Source organism: Python bivittatus, unplaced genomic scaffold (assembly GCF_059951505.1).
Source record: "Python bivittatus isolate LINGU-HERP-01145 unplaced genomic scaffold, Pbiv_v1 ctg000020_np1212, whole genome shotgun sequence".
Classification (NCBI taxonomy): Eukaryota; Metazoa; Chordata; class Lepidosauria; order Squamata; family Pythonidae; genus Python; species Python bivittatus.
This window is the reverse complement of record NW_028277030.1, coordinates 129077135-129101556: the sequence shown is the minus strand read 5'-3', so window position 1 is coordinate 129101556 and position 24422 is coordinate 129077135. Positions and strand designations below refer to the sequence as shown.

The 24422-nt window shown below is 38.0% G+C and overlaps 1 protein-coding gene across 4 annotated transcripts in view; it reads right to left on the bottom strand.

The window, feature by feature from the left end:
• Positions 1 to 24422, bottom strand: part of VRK2 (VRK serine/threonine kinase 2) — a 69347-nt gene that overhangs the window by 31581 nt on the left and 13344 nt on the right. For all 4 annotated transcript variants that reach the window (XM_088149598.1, XM_007429437.4, XM_088149602.1 and 1 more), the window contains one exon: positions 4555 to 4687. In XM_088149598.1, coding sequence (XP_088005724.1) covers positions 4555 to 4687 — 133 coding nt within the window. The remainder of the gene's footprint in view (positions 1 to 4554; positions 4688 to 24422) is intronic.

Below are 24422 nucleotides of genomic sequence, written 5' to 3'. Positions count from 1 at the left end.
GAAGGAAGAAACAGTGTCATATAGGCACACCAGAAAGGATTTCTAGGTAGAACTCAAAGATACCAAGATTCTCAAACAAAAGTCAAACTTTGCCAATAATCACTTTTATTTTTTCATACTAGCATAACATGAGAATTGACTTTGTGTCTTGCTGACATAGCAACTAAGAAAGTCGTGTTGCATTGACCATTATTGACTGCAAGCAATGCAAGCCCGGGAGGGGGGGAGGGACACCTATGGCATGCCATATATTTTCAATATTGACCTTCCACTCCTTTTGTATGGCTCTTTGGGCTGGCTATTGAATTTGGACTGCAGTGTAATAAACAGCTGAGGTTTAATTAATGGTAAATGAATACAAGACACAGGTTATGACTTTAACTAATTAGGGAATTGTTGAATTAAGTCTGCCTTGGAATGCAAGGCAGTACAATCAATACCCAATAAAAGGACTATGTATGTAATTTACCTGCAAATGTGTTTCCAATACCATCAAAGTGAGTTTAAATAAGTAAGATATATGAAAGGCTACCAGAAAAAAAGTTTTTTTTTTTAAGTTAACACTTCACATAGCTTATAGAACAATGAGAAAAATAGAACTAGTTTAATATGAAAGACTAATCTTGCCCACAGACTCGGTGTAAGGGGAGATGAGAAGTAAATGAAACAATCTCCAAGTCTAAGTAACAGCAAAATGATGAACTGCAACACTAGCAAGAGTTTTGTAGCTGAATGTTTGGCATGAGGTAGGAAACTAGTCAGGGAGAGACAGCATGTGAAAGAGATGCATTCTCCTATTTTTTGAGCATAGTAGACCATCATATATGGGGGAAAAGCACACTGAGAAGCTTTATACCACACTATTTAACACTGGCTGGGGAACAGCCTTGTTTCTCTAGAAACATAACATTTTAGAAAGGCTTTCGTAAATGCTACAATCTTTTAACATATATTTCAGAAGCGATATTGTGCACTGTCAGTCCACATATAGAGGTGGGCCTCACTTAATGACCACTCATTCAGCGACCATTCAAATTTACAATGGCCCTGAACAAGTGGTACTAATAGCTGGCCCTTGTACATACAATGGTCACAGCGTCCCCATGGTCACATGATCACAATCTGGGCGCTCAGCAACCAGCTAACAATGATGACATCACAGTGTCATGAGGTCACATGATTGCCATTTGTGACCTTCTTCCTACAAGCGAAGTCAATGGGGAAGCCAGCAGGAGGTCACAAATAGTGACCATGTGATGTCACAATGACATCACAGGATTTGCTTAACAGCAGCAACCGGAAGTGCCAGAATTTTCGTCACCAAGTGGCACAGTCACATGACATCGCACTTTATGAGAGTGTCATTTAGTAATGGAATTTCTGATTGCAATTATGGTCGTTAAGTGAGGACTACCTGTATTTCCACTTTTTGATTCATTATGTTGGCGGCTGCCTTACAATTCAAATCCATTGACAAAAAGGATTTAGGTCGTTAAAAACTCAAAGGTACAGTCCTTTCTCCAAATGTTGATTCCAAAGCAATTTGTCTCTTAGATTTCAAAAAGAGGCCCAGCACTGCAGTAGTTCACTTCCTTATCCTAACCCAATAATTCTCAAACTTTGCAATGCAGTGACCCCTTAAAAGGATAAATGAATTTGTGTGACCCACCCCAAACAAACTAATGATCTCACTGATACTAGAGTTGGACAATACACCTCTTACTATTAACAATTAAATTTAATCTGTATATCACATAGGAGTCCTCAATTGCCTCCTTTGGGTATGTGTGGGTAAAATAAGGAACAAAGCATTGAGTGAGTTTTGACAATGCTCACACTTTGCCTGCACACCTTGACCAGTTGTTTGTGTGTGTTGACACTCCTCAAATTGCTTGTGACTTCCTGAGGGGAGAGGGGAATCCCAACCCACAGGTTTGAGAACTCCTATTTTAACCAGTTTCATACCTAAACCTCCTCAGATAATCTAGTACAAGATCCAAGGTTCACACAGAAACATTCACAAAGGCAAGATGATAATTTTCTCGATGCTATTCTAGGAGTGTGTATTTATAAAGCAAAGTGTTCCATGTCAATGGAACAATATTATATGCTAGGAGCTCTGTGCTTTCCCTCCATCACTAAAAATGTATGTATGTACTTGTTTTTTTTAATGCAAGTTGTAATATCAGAAGACACTTTTGTAAAACTTAATGTACATTAACACTACAATCAAATTTTGATTACTGGCCTGGCCAGCTATCCACCACAGAAATAGTTTAGTCTTATTTATTTTTATACCAGAAATATTAGTTGTTTATACATAAGTATTTCATTTAATTACATACAACTGCACATAAATAAAAACAAAGATTGGCTGGTGTGGGTCTTCCGGGCTGTGTGGCCGTGGTCTTGAAGTCTTGTTTCCTAACGTTTCGCCAACACCTGTGACCGGCATCTTCAGAGTGCAGGAGCACAGACAGGAGCAGTTCTCTCTGTGCCCAGCTCCTGTCTGTGCTCCTGCACTCTGAAGATGCCGGTCACAGGTGCTGGCGAAACGTTAGGAAACAAGACTTCAAGACCACGGCCACACAGCCCGGAAGACCCACACCAGCCATCGTATGCCGGCCGTGAAAGCCTTCGACAATACACAAAAACAAAGATTCATGCAAAAGGGAAACATCTTAAAAGAGGCATTCTTTCTTCTAATACAGATGACTTATACTATACACTATGTCTCAATTAATCAAGAATTTGTTATTTTAGAATATCTAACATTAAAATCCAATGCAGCTAATTCTAATTAAAAAGAGAGGCACTGAAAGTATGAGTGTTAGGAAACTAGTCCTGCTCCACAACTACTGTGGAGACAATGACTAGGTTCACACATAACATCTATCCATCATTTACTTGACAACAGCTCATTGAGTGAACCACAATGTAGCATATTGTGTGAACTCAAATTCAGTCAGCCAAACCACATTTGGGATCCCCCACATTTTTGGTCTGGTAAATACATTTGAAATTTTGAGAGCCTATTGCAGACTCCTGCACAAAATGGCTGGTGGTGGTGGTCGAGATTACTTATTCAAAAGAGGTTGTCGTGAGAGACATGACCAAATACAATATGCTATGAACCACTTCCCTCTAGCACTCCTCCCTATTCCTTCCTTACCTATGGTTCCCCCTCCCCCCACGTAAATGAGTGTATTTCTAATTCCAGGTCCCCTTTCTTAAATGTTCCCACCTGATGGGACTTCGGAGGTGTGCCTTTTTGGTGGCCACCTCAGCCCTTTGGAACAGCCTCCCACCTGAGATCAGAGGGATCCCTACCCTTTTAGCTTTCCGGAGTGCTGTAAAGACCAGGCTCTTCTCCCACGCACTGGGTTAGGCTGTGGGTTGAGCTGCAAGGATGTTTGGTCTGGCGCCTGGGGGAAAAGGTATTTTTGTTTTAACCATGTTTTTATATATTGTTGTGAGCCGCCTAGAATGAGATAGGCAGCCATATAAATAACCAATCAATCAGTCAATCAACAGGGAGCAGCCACCCCTTATTTATATGTTCTAAGAACATTTATACAGGCCATTTGGCTTTCTAAGGAAGTTTAGCAGGCTTCTAAGGATGTAACAGTGATACAAGAGAGTGGTGCTTTCCTTTTCAGCACGCCACTTTCCCAGTTTTAATTAAAATATCTTTTTAAATGTGTAAAAAACTAGCTAGGCAGTGAGACTTGTGGTACTAAGAGATTCCACACAGACATGAATCTAGTCATTGAATACTTGGAAAAGAAGAGACAGGTGGCCTAAAGATCAACTTAATGCAGCTTTCCTGAATGTAAAGCCCAATTGTAGTTGTAGTCTCACAGTCTCCAATCAGCATGGCCACAATGACTGGCACCACATCAGGTAAAATCTCCCTTGCTAAAGTGAGAAGACCCAAGTTGAAGACACCAGGAGACTTCAGGCCAGTCACTATCTCTCAGCCTACTCTAGGGGATGGAGTTGTGGGACAAAAATTGGAGGGAGTATTTCCTGCTGCCTTGAATTTCTGGAGAAAAAATGGGATGCAAATATATTGAATAAATGAAAAATAATATTGGAGATTTCTCGTTGTATGGTTCAGCGCTTCTCATTCAGACCATCCGTAGTTCCCTCCACCAATCAGCAGCCCAGATGAAGCAGGGAACTGGCTTCTACCACATAGAGCACATAGCACAAGCTCCACAATGAAAGATCCCAGAAGTACTCTCAGAAGCTATGCTTGCCAAAAACAACAAAACAACAACAAAAACAAATAGAAACCAAGAGTTCCCTCTAGTTTTTATGAACAAAAAATCAACATTCACTCATTTTGCATCATTTTATTCTTTACAACAACACAAATAACTACATTCATCTTAATAGGACAGAGTCACCACATGCAAAAGCCACCTCAGCTTTATTAAGATCCACCATTGCTCCAACATGTTTCACAAACTGAGTTAATTTCTGAAGTGTTTGAAAGTGGGGAGGAGGAAGGCGAGGGGCAGGGGGAGGAAGAGAGATGAAAAAACTAACCTACTCCCTTGTGTGCATCTACGCTGGTAAACTCCATTGTCCCATTATGGCCCTTTTTAGGATTTTCCTGATATTCTTTGTGGTTCCCACTGGGACAATATCTGTAGGCGAGTCCATAATCAGCAAGATAAACCTGGAAGACATGAGCAGAGACATGAATGATGCTTTCGTCCTCTGAAAAAGTATAACCTTTCTAATTAAGCCGGAGGAAAATGGTGGCTTAAGGACACTGTTAGATCTGCATTTTATTAAGCCAAATTGCACCTCAGGATAAAATATGTACATCTGGGGGCTATTAACAGCTACTTTCTCCATCTAAGTTGTGTGCCTTCTATGTGCTGCCTTATTTCTGAGCAGAACAGACTAAAATCACATTTTGTTCCTAGGCTCTCTTCTCTCCAGGTGGGCATCCAGACATCATAAAATGCAATATGTCTTTTATCTTTCTTCATGCTGCTTATGGGAGCCCTCCTTCTCCTTACAAAACACACACACACACACAGAGCTCCCACCTTTCAACAGCCAGCCCTTCAACAAGTTCAAAACAGGCTCAGTTACAGGCAAGTACACTGGGGAAAGTTTCACAAACACCAATTGCATTAACATACCAATTTCCTCCCCAGAAAGCATTCTAGGAGAATGCATCCTTCCACAATTGAACAGATGCTTTAAGAACTTTTCTAAGATGCTACCATCCCCCCAAATCAGGACAATTTCATCCTGAAAAGGTGCATTCTGCAGTACCTAGATTTGCCAGTGATTAACAAAACAATAGTCCAAGGGCAAAAATCTGAAGCAACCCCAACTGTCCTCTCAACATCCTTTTCTTATCTTATGGCACTTTTGTTCAATGAGAAAAATCACCTTGATATGTATATAGTAGGAGGGGAACCCCAAAGTGCTTTTTCTTAATTAGTTTAACTTTTTATATGTTAATAATAAGATATAAACATGGAATTACAAAATAAAACAATTTAAACCTATGACTATCACAGAATGCAAGGCATTCTTCAAAACATTTTAATTCTAGAGCAGAATAAGATTTTGAAACTAGGAGCAGACGGCCAAGTGCGGAAAGAGAAAAGTCCTGTTTCAACATATTCATGTTCATATGCTTTCCATTTCCATGTTTAGCATCAAATTTCAAAAGGAAAAAAAAACACGAAGAGCCATTTTTTCAGCAGGTGTGAAGCATACTCTCTATTTGCATTCCATATTTCAGTCCGCTATAAGAACATAATTCAGCCAGATCATGGAAGACCTTAGTATGACAGTTTTTTTCTCACAGAGGCCAACTAGCTACAGGTAAAAGATGGAGATATATTTTTTCCTACCATTGTTCCCCCGCAATTGGTGTTTAGAGGCATACTATTCCTAACTCAAAGGTAATATTAGCATTTTCCCCTTAGTAACTTCTAACATCTCCCATTACGTTGGGGTGATGTAAAGCCTGTCCTATTATTTTGGCAGAACAATGGTTGTATAGCTCTAGAATGTATTCTGTCTACAAGGGGAATCTTGACCTAGAGTTTTTAAGACTATTAGCTGTTGATAGATGGGTTCTCCAAGAATTTATCTAATCTTCCTTTAGAACCATCCAAGTTAGTGATCATTACCATATTCTAATTCCACAGGTTAATTTTACACTGTATTGCGTTTGCCTTCGTCTCCTCCATAAAACTTTCCAATCAACTTCATTGGATGACCCCCATACTGGCAGGAGTAATGAAAGCTTTTCCCAGGCTATCTACAAGCCATGCATGATTTTATAGAATAATATCTCATTGTTTTAAGATCTCTCAGGTCTCATTATTTTGGTGACCATCTTCTGCCTTTAAAAAACAATCTTACCCACTATAAGCCACCCAGAATTGTTGAGAGCTGGGTGGAATATATGTTTAATACATTGTCGTTGTTGTTATCCCAAGATCTTTTTCCTAGTTAGTTACAGACCACTCAGATCCCATCAGTTTATAGGTTAAAGTATGATTTCTGCCCAAAAATGCTTCACTTTGCACTTACCTAAACTGAATCTCCTTTCCTTTTTGGTTGATTTTCACCCAATTGGAAGATACCCTTCTGTCTTTGACTGATTTTAGTTTTCAGCACCTTGAACATTTTAGTGTTGTTTACAAACTTTTCAGTTTGTTGCTTATCTCTAAATTACATTGATTTATGAATAAACTAAAAGTCACTAACCCATATCTTTTCATTTCTTACTTCCCCCAATGAAAAGAATGGCTTATTTATTCCTGCTCATCTTCTGTTTTTAACCAATTTGGTTGTTGTTGTTCAGTCGTTAAGTCATCTCCGACTCTTCGTGACCCCATGAACCATATCGCTCCAGGCCTTCCTATCCTTCACTGCCTCCCTGAGTTTGCTCAGTTTCATGCTCATTGCTTCAGTGATGCTATCTAACCATCTCATCCTCTGCCGTCCTCTTCTCCTTTAGCCTTCAATCTTTCTCAGCATCAGGGTCTTTTCCAAAGAGTCCTCTCTTCGCATTAGGTGACCAAAGTATCTGAGCTTCAGCTTCATTATCAATCCTTCCAATGAGCAATCAGGGTTGATTTCCTTTAAGATTGACTGGTTTGACCTCCTAGCAGTCCAGGGGACTCCTAAGAGTCTTCTCCAGCACCACAGTTCAAAGGCATCAATTCTTCGGTGCTCAGCCTTCTTTATGGTCCAGCTCTCACAGCCATACATTACTACTGGAAAAACCATAGCTTTGACTATGCGGATCTTTGTCAGCAAGGTGACATCTCTGCTTTTTAATATACTATCTAGGTTTGCCATACCTTTCCTCCCAAGGAGCAAGTGTCTTTTAATTTCATGGCTGCAGTCTCCATCTGCAGTGATCTTGGAGCCCAACTAAATGAAGTCTGTTACTGCTTCCATTTCTACCCCTTCTATTTGCCAGGAATTGATGGGTCCAGATGCCATGATCTTAGTTGTTTTAATGTTGAGTTTCAAGCCAGCCTTCCACTCTCTTCTTTCACCCTCATCAAGAGGCTCTTTAGTTCTTCTTCACTTTCTGCCGTTAGCGTGGTATTGTCTGCATATCTGAGGTTGTTGATGTTTCTCCCTGCAATCTTAATTCCAGCTTGTGATTCTTCCAGCCTGGCATTTCTCATGATGTACTCTGCATAAAGGTTAAATAAGCAGGGTGACAGTATACAGCCTTGTCGTACACCTTTCCCTATTTTGAACCAATCAGTTGTTCCCTGACCGGTTCTAACTGTTGCTTCTTGGCCTGCATACAGATTTCTCAGGAGACAGGTAAGATGGTCTGGTACCCCCATCTCTTTAAGAATTTGCCACAGTTTGTGTGATCCACACAATCAAAGGCTTTTGCATAGTCAATGAAGCAGAAGTAGATGTTTTTCTGGAACTCTCGTGCTTTCTCCATGATCCAGCAAATGTTGGCAATTTGATCTCTACTTCCTCTGCCTCTTCGAAACCCAGCTTGTACATCCAGTAGTTCTCGGTTCACGTACTGCTGAAGCCTAGCTTGGAGGATTTTGAGCATAACCTTGCTAGCATGTGAAATGAGTGCAATTGTACGATAGTTTGAGCATTCTTTGGCATTCCCCTTCTTTGGAATTGGAACGTAAACTGACCTTTTCCAATCCCGTGGCCACTGTTGCGTTTTCCAAACTTCCTGGTATACTGAGTGCAGCACTTTAACAGCATCATCTTTTAGTATTTTAAATAACTCAGCTGGAATACTGTCATTTCCACTAGCTTTGTTGTTAGTAATGCTTCCTAAGGCCCACTTGACTTCACTCTCTAGGATGTCTGGCTCAAGGTCAGTGATCACACCAGCGTGGACATCAGGGACATTAAGATCTTTCTTGTATAGTTCTTCTGTGTATTCTTGCCACCTCTTCTTAATCTCTTCTGCTTCTGTTAGGTCCCTGCCTTTTTTGTCCTTTATCATGCCCATCTTTGCACTAAACGTTCCTTTGATATCTCCAATTTTCTTGAAGAGACCTCTAGTCTTCCCCATTCTATTATTTTCCTCGAGTTCTTTGCATTGTTCATTTAAGAAGTCCTTCTTATCTCTCCTTGCTATTCTCTGGAAATCTGCATTCAGTTGCTTATATCTTTCCCTTTCACCCTTTTCGCATTCCTTCTTTCCAGTTATTTGTAAAGCCTCATCAGACAGCCATTTTGCTTTCTTGCATTTCTTTTTCTTTGGGATGGTTTTAGTTGCTGTCTCCTGTACAATGTTACGGACCTCCGTCCATAGTTCTTCAGGCACTCTACCAAATCTAATCCTCTAAATCTATTCATCACCTTCACTGTGTACTCACAAGGAATATGATCTAAGTCATACCTGAGTGGTCTAGTGGTTTTCCCTACATTTTTCAATTTAAGCCTAAATTTTGCAGTAAGAAGCTCATGATCTGAGCCACAGTCAGCTCCTGGTCTTGTTTTTGCTGTCTGTATAGAGCTTCTCCATCTTTGGCTGCAAAGTATATAATCAGTCTGGTTTCGGTATTGACCATCTGGTGATGTCCATGTGTAGAGTCGTCTCTTGTGTTGTTGGAAAAAGTGTTTGCTATGACTAGCTTGTTCTCTTGACAGAACTCTTTTAGCCTTTGCCCTGCTTCATTTTGTACTCCAAGGCCAAATTTGCCTGTTATTCCTATTACTCCTTTACTCCCTACTTTAGCATTCCAATCCCCTAGGATGAAAAGGACATCTTTTTTTGGTGCTAGTTCTAGGTGTTGTAGGTCTTCATAGAACCAGTCAACTTCAGCTTCTTTGGCATCAGTGGCTGGGGCACAGACTTGGATTACTGTGATGTTGAATGATTTGCCTTGGATACACACTGAGATCATTCTGTCGTTTTTGAGGTTGTACCCCATTACTGCCTTTCCCACTCTCTTATTGACTACGAGTGCAACTCCATTTCTTCTAAGGGTTTCTTGCCCACAGTAGTAGATATAATGGTCACCTGAATTAAATTCACCCATTGCTGTCCATTTCAATTCGCTGATTGCCAAGATGTCGATGTTCAATCTTGCCATCTCATCTCTGACCACATCCAGCTTGCCTTGGTTCATAGATCTTACATTCCAGGTACCTATACAATATTGTTCTTTACAGCATTGGACCTTCTTTTCGCTTCCAGATACATCCACAGCTGAACGTCCTTTCGGCTTTGGCCCAGCCGCTTCACTCTTTCTGGAACTACTTGGAATTGCCCTCCGCTCTTCCCCAGTAGCATATTGGACACCTTCCGACCTGAGGGGCTCATCTTCCGGCATCATATCTTTTAGCCTTTTAACATTGTCCATGGGGTTTTCTTGGCAAGGATAATGGAGTGGGTTGCCATTTCCGTCTCCAGTGGACCACATTTTGCCAGAACTCTCTGTCATGACCTGTCCATCTTGGGTGGCCCTGCACAGTATAGCTTATGGCTTCACTGAGTTCTGCAAGCCCCTTCGCCACAACAAGGCAGTGATCCATGAAGGGGCTTTAACCAATTAGCAATCCATAAACAGCCAGATATTTTTATCCCATGGCAACTAACAGCTTCTGATTAGAAATTCTGTATGCTTGGATTTTCAAAAAGTCTGATAATGTTGTTTGGATCACCTTAATTCACATGCCTCTTTATTTTTTTTAAATAATCCTAGGAGATGAGGCACAATTTACCTTTATGATATCCATGCTAATTTTCCTTCAGTAAGGTTTGTTTCTCTAGCTACTTCATTTTATGCACACACACAAATATAAATTAAAGTAGAAGTAAATATAAACTAATATTAAGCAAAGAAAGAGAAAAAAAGACAGACAAAACTACAAAAAGAATGAAAAGAGATAGAAGTAGCTTCTGATTTTCTTCACAGCAAATAGAATTACAAAATTACCTCTTACTCTATGGTTACAAAAAGAAAAGCTCTCTTTTTTCTATTATCTACATATTCTAATCATCAAAACTATAAATCATAAATTCATTTTTTCTGTTTCATGCAAAAAGTCCGTAAGTGATTTCCAGTCAGCAATAAATGTAGATGCTGTCTTTTCTGTAATCAGAGAAGTCAATTTAGCCATCTCTACAAGTTCCATCATCTTCACCAGCCATTCCTCCATTGTGGGTACTGCCAAACCTTTCCACTTCTGAGCATATAATAATCTCGCTGCAGTTGTCATATATAAAAACAAAGTTCCATGCCTTTTCTCCAGCAGTCTGTCCTTAGTCACAAAAGGAAACCCTCTGGTTTCAATTATACATTAGACTTTAAAATCTTCTGAGTTAGTGTATGCATTTGTATGCAAAATTTTTTGGCTTTTTTACATGTCCACCAAACATGATAAAATGTCCCTTCATGTTGTTCACATTTCCAATATAAATGTAAAGTACCTTTATACATTCTAGACAATATCTCTGGTGACATATACCAATGATACATCATTTTATAAAAATTCTCTTTAAGATTAAAACTTAATACAAATTTCAATCCTTTCAATCACATATTTTTCATTGTTCCATTTGTATATTGTAACCAAACTTTTTAGCCCATTTTATCATACATTCTTTCACTAGTTTTTCTTCTGTTTCAAATTCAACAAAAGTTTATACATTTGGGCAATTACATGTTCATCATTTGTACATAGTTCTATTTCAACCCCAGTCTTGCATTTTTCAAAACCATAAAATCGTCTACCCCTTTAAACCTTTCTGATAATTGTACATAACAAAACTATTGGCAAGTATATCCTTCTATTATCAGATCTTGTCTTGATTTTATTTTACATTACATTCTTGAAAAAAATTCTAATATATCACAATAAGTTAACCATTTGTGTTTACTTATCATTTCTTGTTTATGAAATGCTTCTTGTGCGGAGTGCCACAAAGGTGTTTTCAGGCACAACCTAGTTTTGTATTCATTCCATATTCTCAGAATGGTATGCCTGACATAATGATTCTTAAAATCTACATTAACCTTAGCTTCGTCATACCACAAATATCCATGCCACCCAGATCTCCGATCATGTCCTTCTAACTCCAATAGCCTTCTATTTCTCAGCAACACCCACTCTTTCATCCAAACTAAACTACAAGCAACAAAGTATAATTTCAGATCAGGTAGATCCAATCCTCCTCTTTCCTTTGCATCTTGTAATAGCTTATATTTAACTCGTTTTTTTTCCCTTTGCCATACAAATTTAGATATATCCTTCTGCCATTGTTTAAATGGTGTATCAGTTGTCAAAACAGGTATTGTCTGAAACAAAAATAACAGTCTAGGTAAAACATTCAACTTAATCACAGAAATTCTCCCCAACAATGACAGTTGTAGTGTCTGCCATCTTAACATATCTTTTTTTAACTTCATTCCATATCTTAACATTATTTTGAAATAACACACAGTTCATATTTGTCATAGTGATACTCAAATATTTTATGTTCTTGTCAATCTTAAAACCCATTTTATTCATCAGTTCTGTTTCATCTTGTATTTTCATATTTTTCTTAACATCTGTCTTCTGTTTATTAATCTTAAAACCTGCTAGTGCACCAAATTCTTTTACTTTACCCATTAATAATTCAATTCTCTTTAAAGTACTTTCCAGAACCAACAGCAAATCATCTGCAAAAGCTCTTAACTTATAAGTCTTTTTTTTTACATCTTTATACCCATAATCCTCTTATCTTGTCTTATGTCTCTGTTCAATATTTCAGGAACTAAAATAAAACAGGAGAGGGGACAATGAGCAGCCTCGTCTTGTTCCTTTTCATAGATCACATGATTTGGTTAGAACTCCATTAACAATTATTTGTGCTGTCTGTGAAGTGTACATTGATTTTACCCATTTTATAAAATTCTCTCCAAAATTCATATCTTCCAAAACTTTAAACAGAAAAGTTCAGTTTAACTTGTCAAAAGCCTTCTCTGAATCTAAAAAGATCAATGCAGCTTGTTTTTCATTATGTTGTTCCAAATATTCCAAAATATCGCACAAAGTTCTATCATTATCTTTCAACTGTCTTTTAGGTAAAAACACACATTAATCCTCATGAATAAATTCTTGCAAATTTATTTTCAGTCCTTCAACTAAAATTGTTGTTTATAACTTATAAACATTATTCAATAATAATATTGGTTTATAGTTTCTTGTTAAAGTCAAATCTTGCCCCTCTTTAGCTATTAATGCTATATTGGCCTCTCTGGCATCTTTCCTCCCTATAAAATAGAATTCATTGTATTTTGTAAAGGTTGTAAAAGTTCATCCTCAAAGCACTTATAATACAAACTCAATAGTCTATCTGGTCCAGGCACCTTTCCTGGTTTATTATTTTTAACAGCTTCCAAAACATCCCTTATTATTATAGGTCCATTCATAAAATGTCTTTGTTCTTCTGTAATCTTCAGTAAATTTTGCTTTCTAAGATATTCATCTATTTTCTCCAATGGGATATTATGTCATTTATACAAAGTAGAATAATACTGATAAAATGGTTTTTGTATAGCCACGTTGTCCATTAAAACAGTATCTTCCTCTTGTAATTTCCTCTTTCTTTTCACAATTTATATGCCAACCATTCCCCTGGTTTGTTTGCAAATTCAAAGTTTCTTTGTTTTCCATAATTCAGTTTTATTTCCATTTCTTTTATTGTTAAGATAGACAGCTATTGCTATAAAACCTTAATTTGTTGAGAGATACTTATATTCTCTTGGGAGTTCTTTAATTCTTCTCTTCTTTTTATCTCATCCAAAATATTTTTTGTTTTCTCTTGCCTCTTCTTCTTAAATTCAGAATTATGTTGTATCAGATAACCTCTAATAAAGGCTTTGCTTGTATTCCAAACCACTCTCAAATCAGTGCCTTTATTTAACTTAATTTCAAAAAAATCTTTAATTTCTTTTTACAATCCTCAACAATCGTTTCTTTCTGTAACAACGCTTCATTTAATGTCCATCTAAAAGAGCTAGATTTTCTTTTATAAAACAAACACACAGGATTATGATCTGAAAAAAACTTGGTAAAATCTTTACTTTAGAAACCTTAGTAACCAAGTCTCTTGAAATTCAAATCATATCTATTCTTAAAAAGGATCTATGTTTTTCTGAAAAATGAGCATACTCTCTTGAACTGCCATTTTTCTATCTTCATATATCAACCAACCCTAAGTTATCCATCAAATAAACAAAAACTTTTGGTAATTTACCTTGAGTAATTTTAATATTTTTTCTCAGAAGTCCTGTCCAGTTGCAAGGAGATCACTCTATTCCAATCCCCCCATCAAACACCAACTTTCATAAGAGAAATCTATTAATCTCTTCATAAGTTGTTGGTAGAACATCACTTTATCCTCATTTGGGGCATAGATTCCCAACACCATAGTCTTAACCCCTTGTGAATTCTACCCCAACAAATCTGCCATGTTCATCAGTCAATAAAAGTTCTGGTTTTAGTTGGGGGTTAATATATAAAACAACTTCATTTCCCTTTTTGATATCTGCTGAAATAAATTCTTCACCCAAAGTTTTATAAGTCAATATTTTGTACCCTTTATTTTATATAAATCTCTTGTGGGCAAATAACATTTTAATTTTTTCAAATAATGATTTTTTCCCCTCTTTTGAGGACATTTGCTCTATTTATATTCCATTTTAAATATTTGTAATTCATAATCAGGCCAAAAATTTAGAAAAGTCAATACCTATAGCACCTAATTTGGTATCATCCTTTTCTAGTTCCTGTTGCATGTGTTGGGATTTTTGTGTAGTTTCCTCTGAGACCTCCATTTGCATCTCCTCCAATTCTTCTTTGAATCTTTCTAAAAATTAATCTCACCTTCTGCATAGAATTGAATCTAAATCTCTGTTTAAAAGTAAAAATCACATCTTCCCATTTATCCCATCAAAATGGGATCTTTTTCTGTTTTAATTTTTCAGCCAAAAATGGCTGTTCTTTTATCTTATGTAAAATTCTAATAGGAATTTCTTTCAAAACAATTATATCTGTATTATCCATTTTCAATCTTGTATTAAAATACTGCTGCAGAACGATCCCTAGTCTTCTCCTAACAAAATACAGCAAAATATCCATTGGGACATTTCTTGTGCTGGCAAATCTAGAATTTATTCTATAAACTTTATCAATTTCTGTCTCCATATCTTCCTCTTCCCAATCCAGAAAATTTTGCAAAACTTTAATAATCCTTTCTCTAATATGTTCATCAGAAAACTCTGGAATAGCTCTAAATCTCAAATAAAAAATTTTCTCAGTTCCAATAAAACCAGATTAACTAATTCTCTTTCATACGACTATGTCTTACTCTCTAAAATTTCCACTTTATCATAGATTTGTTTTACCTCTCCAGATACTTGCTTTATAGAACTTTACATCTTTTTGACTTCTTCTTTCATCTCCTCTTTCATCTTTGTTGTTGTTGTTTAGTCGTTAAGTCGTGTCCGACTCTTCGTGACCCCATGAACCATATTGCGCCAGGCCTTCCTGTTCTTCACTGCCTCCCTGAGTTTGCTCAGTTTCATGCTCATTGCTTCAGTGATGCTATCTAACCATCTCATCCTCTGCCGTCCTCTTCTCCTTTTGCCTTCAATCTTTCCCAGCATCAGGGTCTTCTCCAAAGAGATCTCTCTTCGCATTAGGTGGCCAAAATATCTGAGCTTGAGCTTCATTATCGATCCTTCCAATGAGCAATCAGGGTTGATTTCCTTTAAGATTGACTGGTTTGACCTCCTAGCAGTCCAGGGGACTCTCAAGAGTCTTCTCCAGCACCACAGTTCAAAGGCATCAATTCTTCGGCGCTCGGCCTTTTTATGGTCCAGCTCTCACAGCCATACATTACTACTGGAAAAACCATAGCTTTGACTATGCGGATCTTTGTCGGCAAGGTGACGTCTCTGCTTTTTAATATGTTATCTAGGCTTGCCATAGCTTTCCTCCCAAGGAGCAAGCGTCTTTTAATTTCATGGCTGCAGTCTCCGTCTGCGGTGATCTTGGAGCCCAAATAAATGAAGTCTGTTACTGCTTTCATTTCTACCCCTTCTATTTGCCAGGAATTGATGGGTCCAGATGCCATGATCTTAGTTTTTTTAATGTTGAGTTTCAAGCCAGCTTTTGCACTCTCCTCTTTCACCCTCATCAAGAGGCTCTTTAGTTCTTCTTCACTTTCTGCCATTAGGGTGGTATCGTCCGCATATCTGAGGTTGTTGATGATTCTCCCTGCAATCTTAATTCCGGCTTGTGATTCTTCCAGCCTGGCATTTCTCATGATGTACTCTGCATATAGGTTAAATAAGCAGGGTGACAGTATACAGCCTTGTCGTACACCTTTCCCTATTTTGAACCAATCGGTTGTTCCATGACCGGTTCTAACTGTTGCTTCTTGGCCCGCATACAGATTTCTCAGGAGACAGGTAAGGTGGTCTGGTATTCCCATCTCTTTAAGAATTTGCCACAGTTTGTTGTGATCCACACAATCAAAGGCTTTTGCATAGTCAATGAAGCAGAAGTAGATATTTTTCTGGAACTCTCGTGCTTTCTCCATGATCCAGCGAATGTTGGCGATTTGATCTCTAGTTCCTCTGCCTCTTCGAAACCCAGCTTGTACATCCGGTAGTTCTCGGTTCATATATTGCTGAAGCCTAGCTTGTAGGATTTTGAGCATAACCTTGCTAGCATGTGAAATGAGTGCAATTGTGCGATAGTTTGAGCATTCTTTGGCGTTGCCCTTCTTTGGAATTGGAACGTAAACTGACCTTTTCCAATCCAGTGGCCACTGTTGCGTTTTCCAAACTTGCTGGCATATTGAGTGCAGCACTTTAACACCATCATCTTTTAGTATTTTAAATAACTCAGCTGGAATCCTGTCATCTCCACTAGCTTTGTTGTTAGCAATGCTTCCTAAGGCCCACTTGACTTCACTCTCTAGGATATCTGGCTCAAGGTCAGTGATCACACCAGCGTGGACATCAGGGACATTAAGATCTTTCTTGTATAGTTCTTCTGTGTATTCTTGCCACCTCTTCTTAATCTCTTCTGCTTCTGTTAGGTCCCTGCCTTTTTTGTCCTTTATCATGCCCATCTTTGCACTAAACGTTCCTTTCATATCTCCAATTTTCTTGAAGAGATCTCTAGTCTTCCCCATTCTATTGTTTTCCTCAATTTCTTTGCATTGTTCATTTAAGAAGGCCTTCTTATCTCTCCTGGCTATTCTCTGGAAATCTGCATTCCGTTGCTTATATCTTTCCCTTTCACCCTTGCTTTTCGCATTCCTTCTTTCCACAGCTATTTGTAAAGCCTCATCAGACAGCCATTTTGCTTTCTTGCATTTCTTTTTCTTTGGGATGGTTTTAGTTGCTGCCTCCTGTACAATGTTACGGACCTCCGTCCATAGTTCTTCAGGCACTCTGTCTACCAAATCTAATCCTCTAAATCTATTCATCACCTTCACTGTGTACTCACAAGGAATATGATCTAAGTCATACCTGAGTGGTCTAGTGGTTTTCCCTACATTCTTCAATTTAAGCCTAAATTTTGCAGTAAGAAGCTCATGATCTGAGCCACAGTCAGCTCCTGGTCTTGTTTTTGCTGTCTGTATAGAGCTTCTCCATCTTTGGCTGCAAAGTATATAATCAATCTGGTTTCGGCATTGACCATCTGGTGATGTCCATGTGTAGAGTCGTCTCTTGTGTTGTTGGAAAAGAGTGTTTGCTATGACTAGCTTGTTCTCTTGACAGAACTCTATTAGCCTTTGCCCTGCTTCATTTTGTACTCCAAGGCCAAATTTGCCTGTTATTCCGATTACTCCTTGACTTCCTACTTTAGCATTCCAATCCCCTATGATGAAAAGGACATCTTTTTTTGGTGCTAGTTCTAGAAGGTGTTGTAGGTCTTCATAGAAGCGGTCAACTTCAGCTTCTTCAGCATCAGTGGTTGGGGCATAGACTTGGATGACTGTGATATTGAATGGTTTGCCTTGGATACGCACTGAGATCATTCTGTCGTTTTTGAGGTTGTACCCCATTACTGCCTTTCCCACTCTCTTATTCACTATGAGTGCAACTCCATTTCTTCTAAGGGTTTCTTGCCCACAGTAGTAGATATAATGGTCACCCGAATTAAATTCACCCATTCCCGTCCATTTCAGTTCGCTGATTCCCAAGATGTCGACGTTCAATCTTGTCATCTCATGTTTGACCACATCCAGCTTGCCTTGGTTCATAGATCTTACATTCCAGGTACCTATACAATATTGTTCTTTACAGCATCGGACCTTCTTTTCGCTTCCAGATACATCCACAGCTGAACGTCCTTTCGGCTTTGGCCCAGCCGCTTCACTCTTTCTGGAGCTACTTGGAAATGCCCTCCGCTCTTCCCCAGTAGCATATTGGACACCTTCCGACCTGAGGGGCTCATCTTCCGGCATCATATCTTTTAGCCTTTTAACATTGTCCATGGGGTTTTCTTGGCAAGGATACTGGAGTGGGTTGCCATTTCCTTCTCCAGTGGACCACATTTTGTCAGAACTCTCTGTCATGACCTGTCCGTCTTGGGTGGCCCTGCACGGTATAGCTCATGGCTTCACTGAGTTACGCAAGCCCCTTCGCCACGACAAGGCAGTGATCCATGAAGGGGTCTTTCATCTTTGCAAGTCTTTAATCCATTTTTTTTTCAAAAGCTTCTATCGTATTGCCCATCTGTTCAAATGATTTCTGAAGCAAATCTAGTATAACTTTCTTCTCTGCAGGCTGCTCTAGAGATCCCCTCTTGCCCTCTCTTGCCATTTTTCTAGTAGCTGCCATTATATATTATAATCCAAAAGTGAAAGTATCTCAAACAGGCAAAAGGAAAAGGCAAGCTTCCCTTTTTTCCTTCTTTTATACTTCTGTGGCTTTAACACTTTCATCTCTACTGGCTCTCCATAACTTCAAGCCACATCGCAAACCCAATCTCTATAGCAATGAAACGTCAGTCTAGTTCATTACCTTGTCTTTTGTTATACAGAGTCCGCCAATTAAATGGACTCTTTAGCAATAAACAAAAAGCATTCCCACAATGGTCTGGTGTCTTTAACTGGCTTTATTCAAGTTTATGCCAAAGCACTTTCATCAAAAATAAAATAATGCAAATTAAAAAATAGAAAAGTAACTGTCCCTTTTTATCCATTTTAAAATTTTCTTAAATCTCTTTGTTAAGCTTTTTGCAAAAGTTCTTGAATCTCTAAATCCTTAAGGTCTCCTTTTATTTTTGTAATCCCAAAAGAAGGTTTAACTCACCACAAGGAATCTTATCTTTGCCGCAAAGGAAATCTCTCCATATCTGTATATTAATTATTTCTGAAAGTGATTAAAAAATGAGGAAGGTAAAGCTTATTGTCCATATAGGTGGTGGTGGTGGTGGTGGTGGTGGTGGTGGTGGTGGTGGCGGCAGTAGTAGTAGTAGTAGTAGTAGTAGTAATAATAATAATAATAATAATACATTGGATTTATTCTCCACAGTTATATCACAGTTGTGAGCACAGATGGAATTCCGGGACTCTGGCTGCTCAGCACCTAAGCTGACTGCAAAAACTTCCATTTCTGCAGTGTATTCAAGAGGACCCACCATCCAGAGTGCAAGTGAGTTATCTCACAATCTCTCTTTGATCCAGAGAAATTTCACAGATTTTGCATATTTTTGTTAGACCAGCAATTTCACAACTCTTGGGTGAATGCCACATGTTCAAAAAGCTTACACAATCAACTGTCAACTTTTTAAAAACCGAAGAAACAAATTAAAAAGTTTTAGGAATCAAAGCACCAGCTAGGGGTTTTAAGACTATAAGCAACCATTAAAAAATTGCCAGAAAAAAAGTGGTATTAAGCAGATTTCTCTGAAATAAAGAGACCCACAGGTCATTTAAGACTTAAAAGATATGGGGCATAAGGTCCTACTCTATGATGCAATAGAAAAGCAAAAAAATGGACATGAGAAAGGGAACTGTCAAATGCTGGTGCAACACTAATGCCAACTTATGAGAACTGAAACTTTCCATTTGCTATTAGAATTTATGTATATCTCTCCTCTGCCAGCAGTTGGAGAAGATATATACATACGAGTTGTTATGTTAGAGGCAGAACAAAAACACAACTCTTTATGTTGTATTTTCTCACTGTAAATCTATTCAAAGAAATTATATAATCTTGCTATTACACTATTCTGGTTTCAAAGTATATATTCACTCAAGGCAGCAAAATGATAAGAAACAAAAATTAAAGATATTCGAAGTATGCATTCATACAAATGGAGTGCTAGAAAGAAAGAAAAAAAGTTATAGAAAAGCATCATTTTTTTCTCCGACACATCTACTTAAATAGGTATTACACCCCTCTACATCACAGATGTGCATCTTTTACTGGGCCAAGCTATGAGTGATGTTTCAAAGGCTATTCTTAGTAGTGCAAAAATGAAGAACCAGGATAAAAATATAATTTGATTTCCTTTCACTCAACATTTAAACACAACCAATATGATAACTATACAATATGACAAATTAAGAGGAAGGTACATTACTTAGTCATAGCTGCATGGCATGCAACATTTCTTATGAATGATATGGACAGTATGGTCAGTTATGGCAAAATTTGGGCAGCATGTTGCAAGAGCAACCAAAGTTCAGAATGCACGCGCTATTCTATGCAAGCAAGGATCTCTAAATAATACCTTGCAAACCAACGCACTGAGATGCAGTTTGGTGTAGAAACCAGGCGAACGTGACTTCTAGTTTACCCTAGGCACAAAACCAGCTGGGTGACCTTGGGCCAGTTACTCCATCTCTCAGCACTAGGAAGGAGGCAATTGGAAACCACTTCTGAAATGCTACCAAGAAAACTGCAGGGACTTGTCCAGGCAGTCTCCAGGAATCAACACTGACTCAAAGGCACCAAAACAACAGCAACAGCACACTATTGCCCGCATTCCACTGATTAGGAGCATGCAATGTACAAACATGCTCAGGAGAGTTGAGTACATTTAGAGAAGCATGGGAACATGTTACTTAAGAGGCATGTGGTAAGAATGAATAGGTAATAAATTGAATACCAAAGTTAGTGACCGAGCATGAAAAAAGTTCATGTAAAGATCGAGGAAGTCAGGATTGGATTGAGTTGATGAGATCTTCAAAAAGAAAGGGATGAGGAAAAAAAGACAGTTTATGAATTGATGTATGGATGTGCAGATGCAAGGTATGAAGGGATGTGGTAAATGATATCAGTGTGAAATTTATTAAGATTTCCTTTTCTTTCCCTTATATCTTACTTCTGATTTGTTTTGTTTACTCTTTTTCTGTACTTTGAATAGCACTGCTTGCTTAAAAAAGAACACGATGGTTACGTATGCATGTCTTTTTAAATATATTCTTGTATATAATAATTTTATATTTCTGTCATATTAAAAGTTACTATTAGATATTATTTCTGGGAACCTCTGATCATTGCACTCAAAGCTTTTGTGGTTTGCACATATCCCTCTAAGTTTACATCTTTGCTCTACCTTCATACAACCAAGTCTTTCACAGTATAACAGATAGTAGAAGAATGAAGCTGGCAGTGTATAAATTTAATAAATAAATAATATCCTCCACCATTATATAGCTCTTACTAAAGGACAAAAATGGTGCCAATCAAGAATACAGATAGAGATCCACTTGATCAAGGAAATATTTTAACAATTGAAAATTGAACAATGATTTTATTAAGACTTTGGAATTCTGCAAAAAGGAAAAACAATACCCCCACCAACACTGACAGGACAAAGTACTGTATATAAACAGAGAGCAAACCCCACTCCCTTCTAGCACTGAAGATGCTACCTAGTCGGGTAACAAAATTTCTGCAAGAAAACAACCAAGCTCAGAGAACCCCAAGGATTCCAACCCTGAGCTACGTATATTCTCTTCTACTGAGAAACTATTTAGAAGATGAGAAAGGTGTCCTGGTGGTTTATATACCCATACACTTTGGAAGTAACCATTTTCAAAACAAATAGCATAAAGGGGTGAGGGAATAAGAAAGTGGGAAACAGTTCTAATTTACTATTCACTATGTTGAAGAAACTACTTTTTGTATCACTTTTTGTAACCCTATTTTTGTGTCCTCCTTGGAAGCAAGTTCCTGTCCTGAAAAATATGAATAGCACAAGGAATGACCGTACACTTAATTTAATTATGTTGCTCTTGATGCTCTTATTTTTTTTTCCCCAAAGCCAAAGGGAAGCAAGCAAGTTATCTTGTAACTGATTCTGTTAAAATGATTAGCTCCTCTTTGGGCTTCAGGCAAGTTCTGCAGTCTTGGGATGGTTGAAGTCGTGTGTTTTAAAATACCATTCCTTGTTGCAGTATCTTCTATGCATACTGAGAACGTGGCACCAGGAACACGGTGCTCTTATTTCATGAGATAGTTCTTTTAAGATTATACCAGTACATTTCTCATCTAACAGACCTGTACTGAGTATGATACAAAGATTGAAGACTGGAGGCAGCATCTGGAATTCTGGGACAAGGCAAAAAGCTTTATCAGACTGACTGCCTCTATTTGCTCTTGCATTCTCTGGTGGATTCACTTTGCTTGGTATTCAACCTAGCCAAGCCGGAAGACAATAATGCATCAAGTCAATGTGATGGAAAACACAACTTAGTGGAATTGACTGAAGCAACTATACCACTAAGCCTATCAATTTAAGAGGCAGCTTTATCCCAGTGTAATGGTGACATGGATGTAAAGGATTTTGCTATATATTACAATGCAAATCCATACAAACTCCACCTACAATTTACTTAAATGTTCAAGCAATTTAAACCATGGAACAAAAGGATTCCATATAATTATCTCATATACAAGGGAGTAATTATTTAACCTAATCTACCAAGCATAGGACAGGAAGTCAGTGCATTAAGGCTAGAGGGAAGATGATCAACCTCACTGTTACAGCAGTTTAAATAAGGAAATCAGCAGTCCAAGAGGTTGCAGAATGACACATTTTGATTTTCAAGGGAAGTCTGGAAGATCAACTGTAATGGATACTTAAGTAAAGGGACACAGAAATATACCAGATCAGAGCAAGGGTCCCAGAGATTCATTATTCTTGATACTAAGTTCATGATTTTTCTAAGCCATAATGTGGCTTGTTTAGATTTGGCTTAGTGTGTTGTGTAAATCCAGTCAGTGTTGTCTATACATCATAACAGAGGTATAGCATATTATGTGAGCCCAGCCAATTGCGACTTATTCAACAAACTGATTGTTTTAAGGCTTTACATAATATATGAAGCAAGCCACCTTAAAAAAAAGCAGCTCTTTGGGTTTTCAATCTAGGTTTTCAGCCCTACCTTGATAAGAGAAGGATTGAACCTGGAATTCTTGGCATACAAAACATGTGCTCTATCCATCAACTATGGCTTACCCCAACAGAACACAGCTATAGAATACTCAAGCTTAACAGAAACTGTAATTGATTAGTAGCTTTCAAATGACATGCATTCAGATATTAAAGAGTTCCTTAAGAAAATTAGTACTGAAAAACAAGCTTCCTTGAAAACAGCTTGCCCAATGCTGATCTCCCTCTATAAGGCAGACCTATAGGATAGCACTGCTGGAAATCTTCAAAACATTCTCATTCATGAATAGTCCTCTGCATTATTCTTTCTTTCACGGAGGGGAGGAAAGTTTCTCATATCACATTGCTGTATTCTGTGGAGTGCACAAGAATTGAGCTTGAGCTCAACAGCCAAAAAAAAACACTGGAACTCCCTCCCTTCCCTCCCTCTTTTCAACAGAAAAGAGAAAGAGCAGCGGACTCATGAGTGAGAAGGTTACACAAATTAAATATTTAGAATCCACAAGCACCAACCTTATCAGATGAAAATTATTTATTATAAAACAACTTAAGATTGTTGTTTTATCACATAGCACTAAATAGTAAGAGAATTATAACCAATTTTTGCATTATTACAGTAAACACTTAGTATTAATGACCCCAAAGTTTGTAATTTCTTGGCTTGAAATACAAATGCAAAAAACTGTCCCCAGACCCTTTGAAGGGAAAATGCACTACTGGAAACATTTAAGCACAAAAGACTTAAAACTCCTGCTTTTTTGCTTACCTGTTTATACAACAGTATTTCAAACAACATAAGGCTTTGCAATGGCTTCCAGGAAACCAAAGATATGTTTTTAAATATTCACATACATGCCTCAATTATCCATGCTCAAGTTTTCTACTCACAATATTTTAAAGTCAAAGTATCCACAGGGTAGTAGAAAAACAGGTTGGAGAAAAAGATTACAAGACATGGGAAGTATTTCACCTTCCATTTTTTTAGTCAATGGAGCTGCCATATAAACCTGATGAGATATATTGCTTTGTTAGCACAGTAATAAATTTGGATCACCAGTGTATTAGGAGGCCAACTTAATTAGGCCGCAGAACTCAATGACGGCGTTATTAGCAGTAAAACGGCAATCAACTGCAGCACAAGATGTAAAACTTGATCTTCCCAAAGCATTTATCCCTGGGGGTAAGGAGTTCTCATTGACTTCTGGAGCATTTGTAAGCAGGGAGCCTGATCCAGCTGTCCCATGCAGAGACAAAATCATTCTCTGTTGAAGTTGCAGGGATCACTCAGCACACAAGTCCTCATAGGTATACCATATAAAGCTTTACTTATTTTTACACTGCAAAACATACTTAAGTGCCTAATTGTATACTTCAAAATTTAACTCTGTGTTTGTTCTGTCACAATTTTCTGTAAAGTGTTTATCTTAAAGCAAAATAAAAGCTGCTGCTATATATATTTAACATGTGCACGTTAATGCCCACAGGGTTCTCTCCTCCCACTT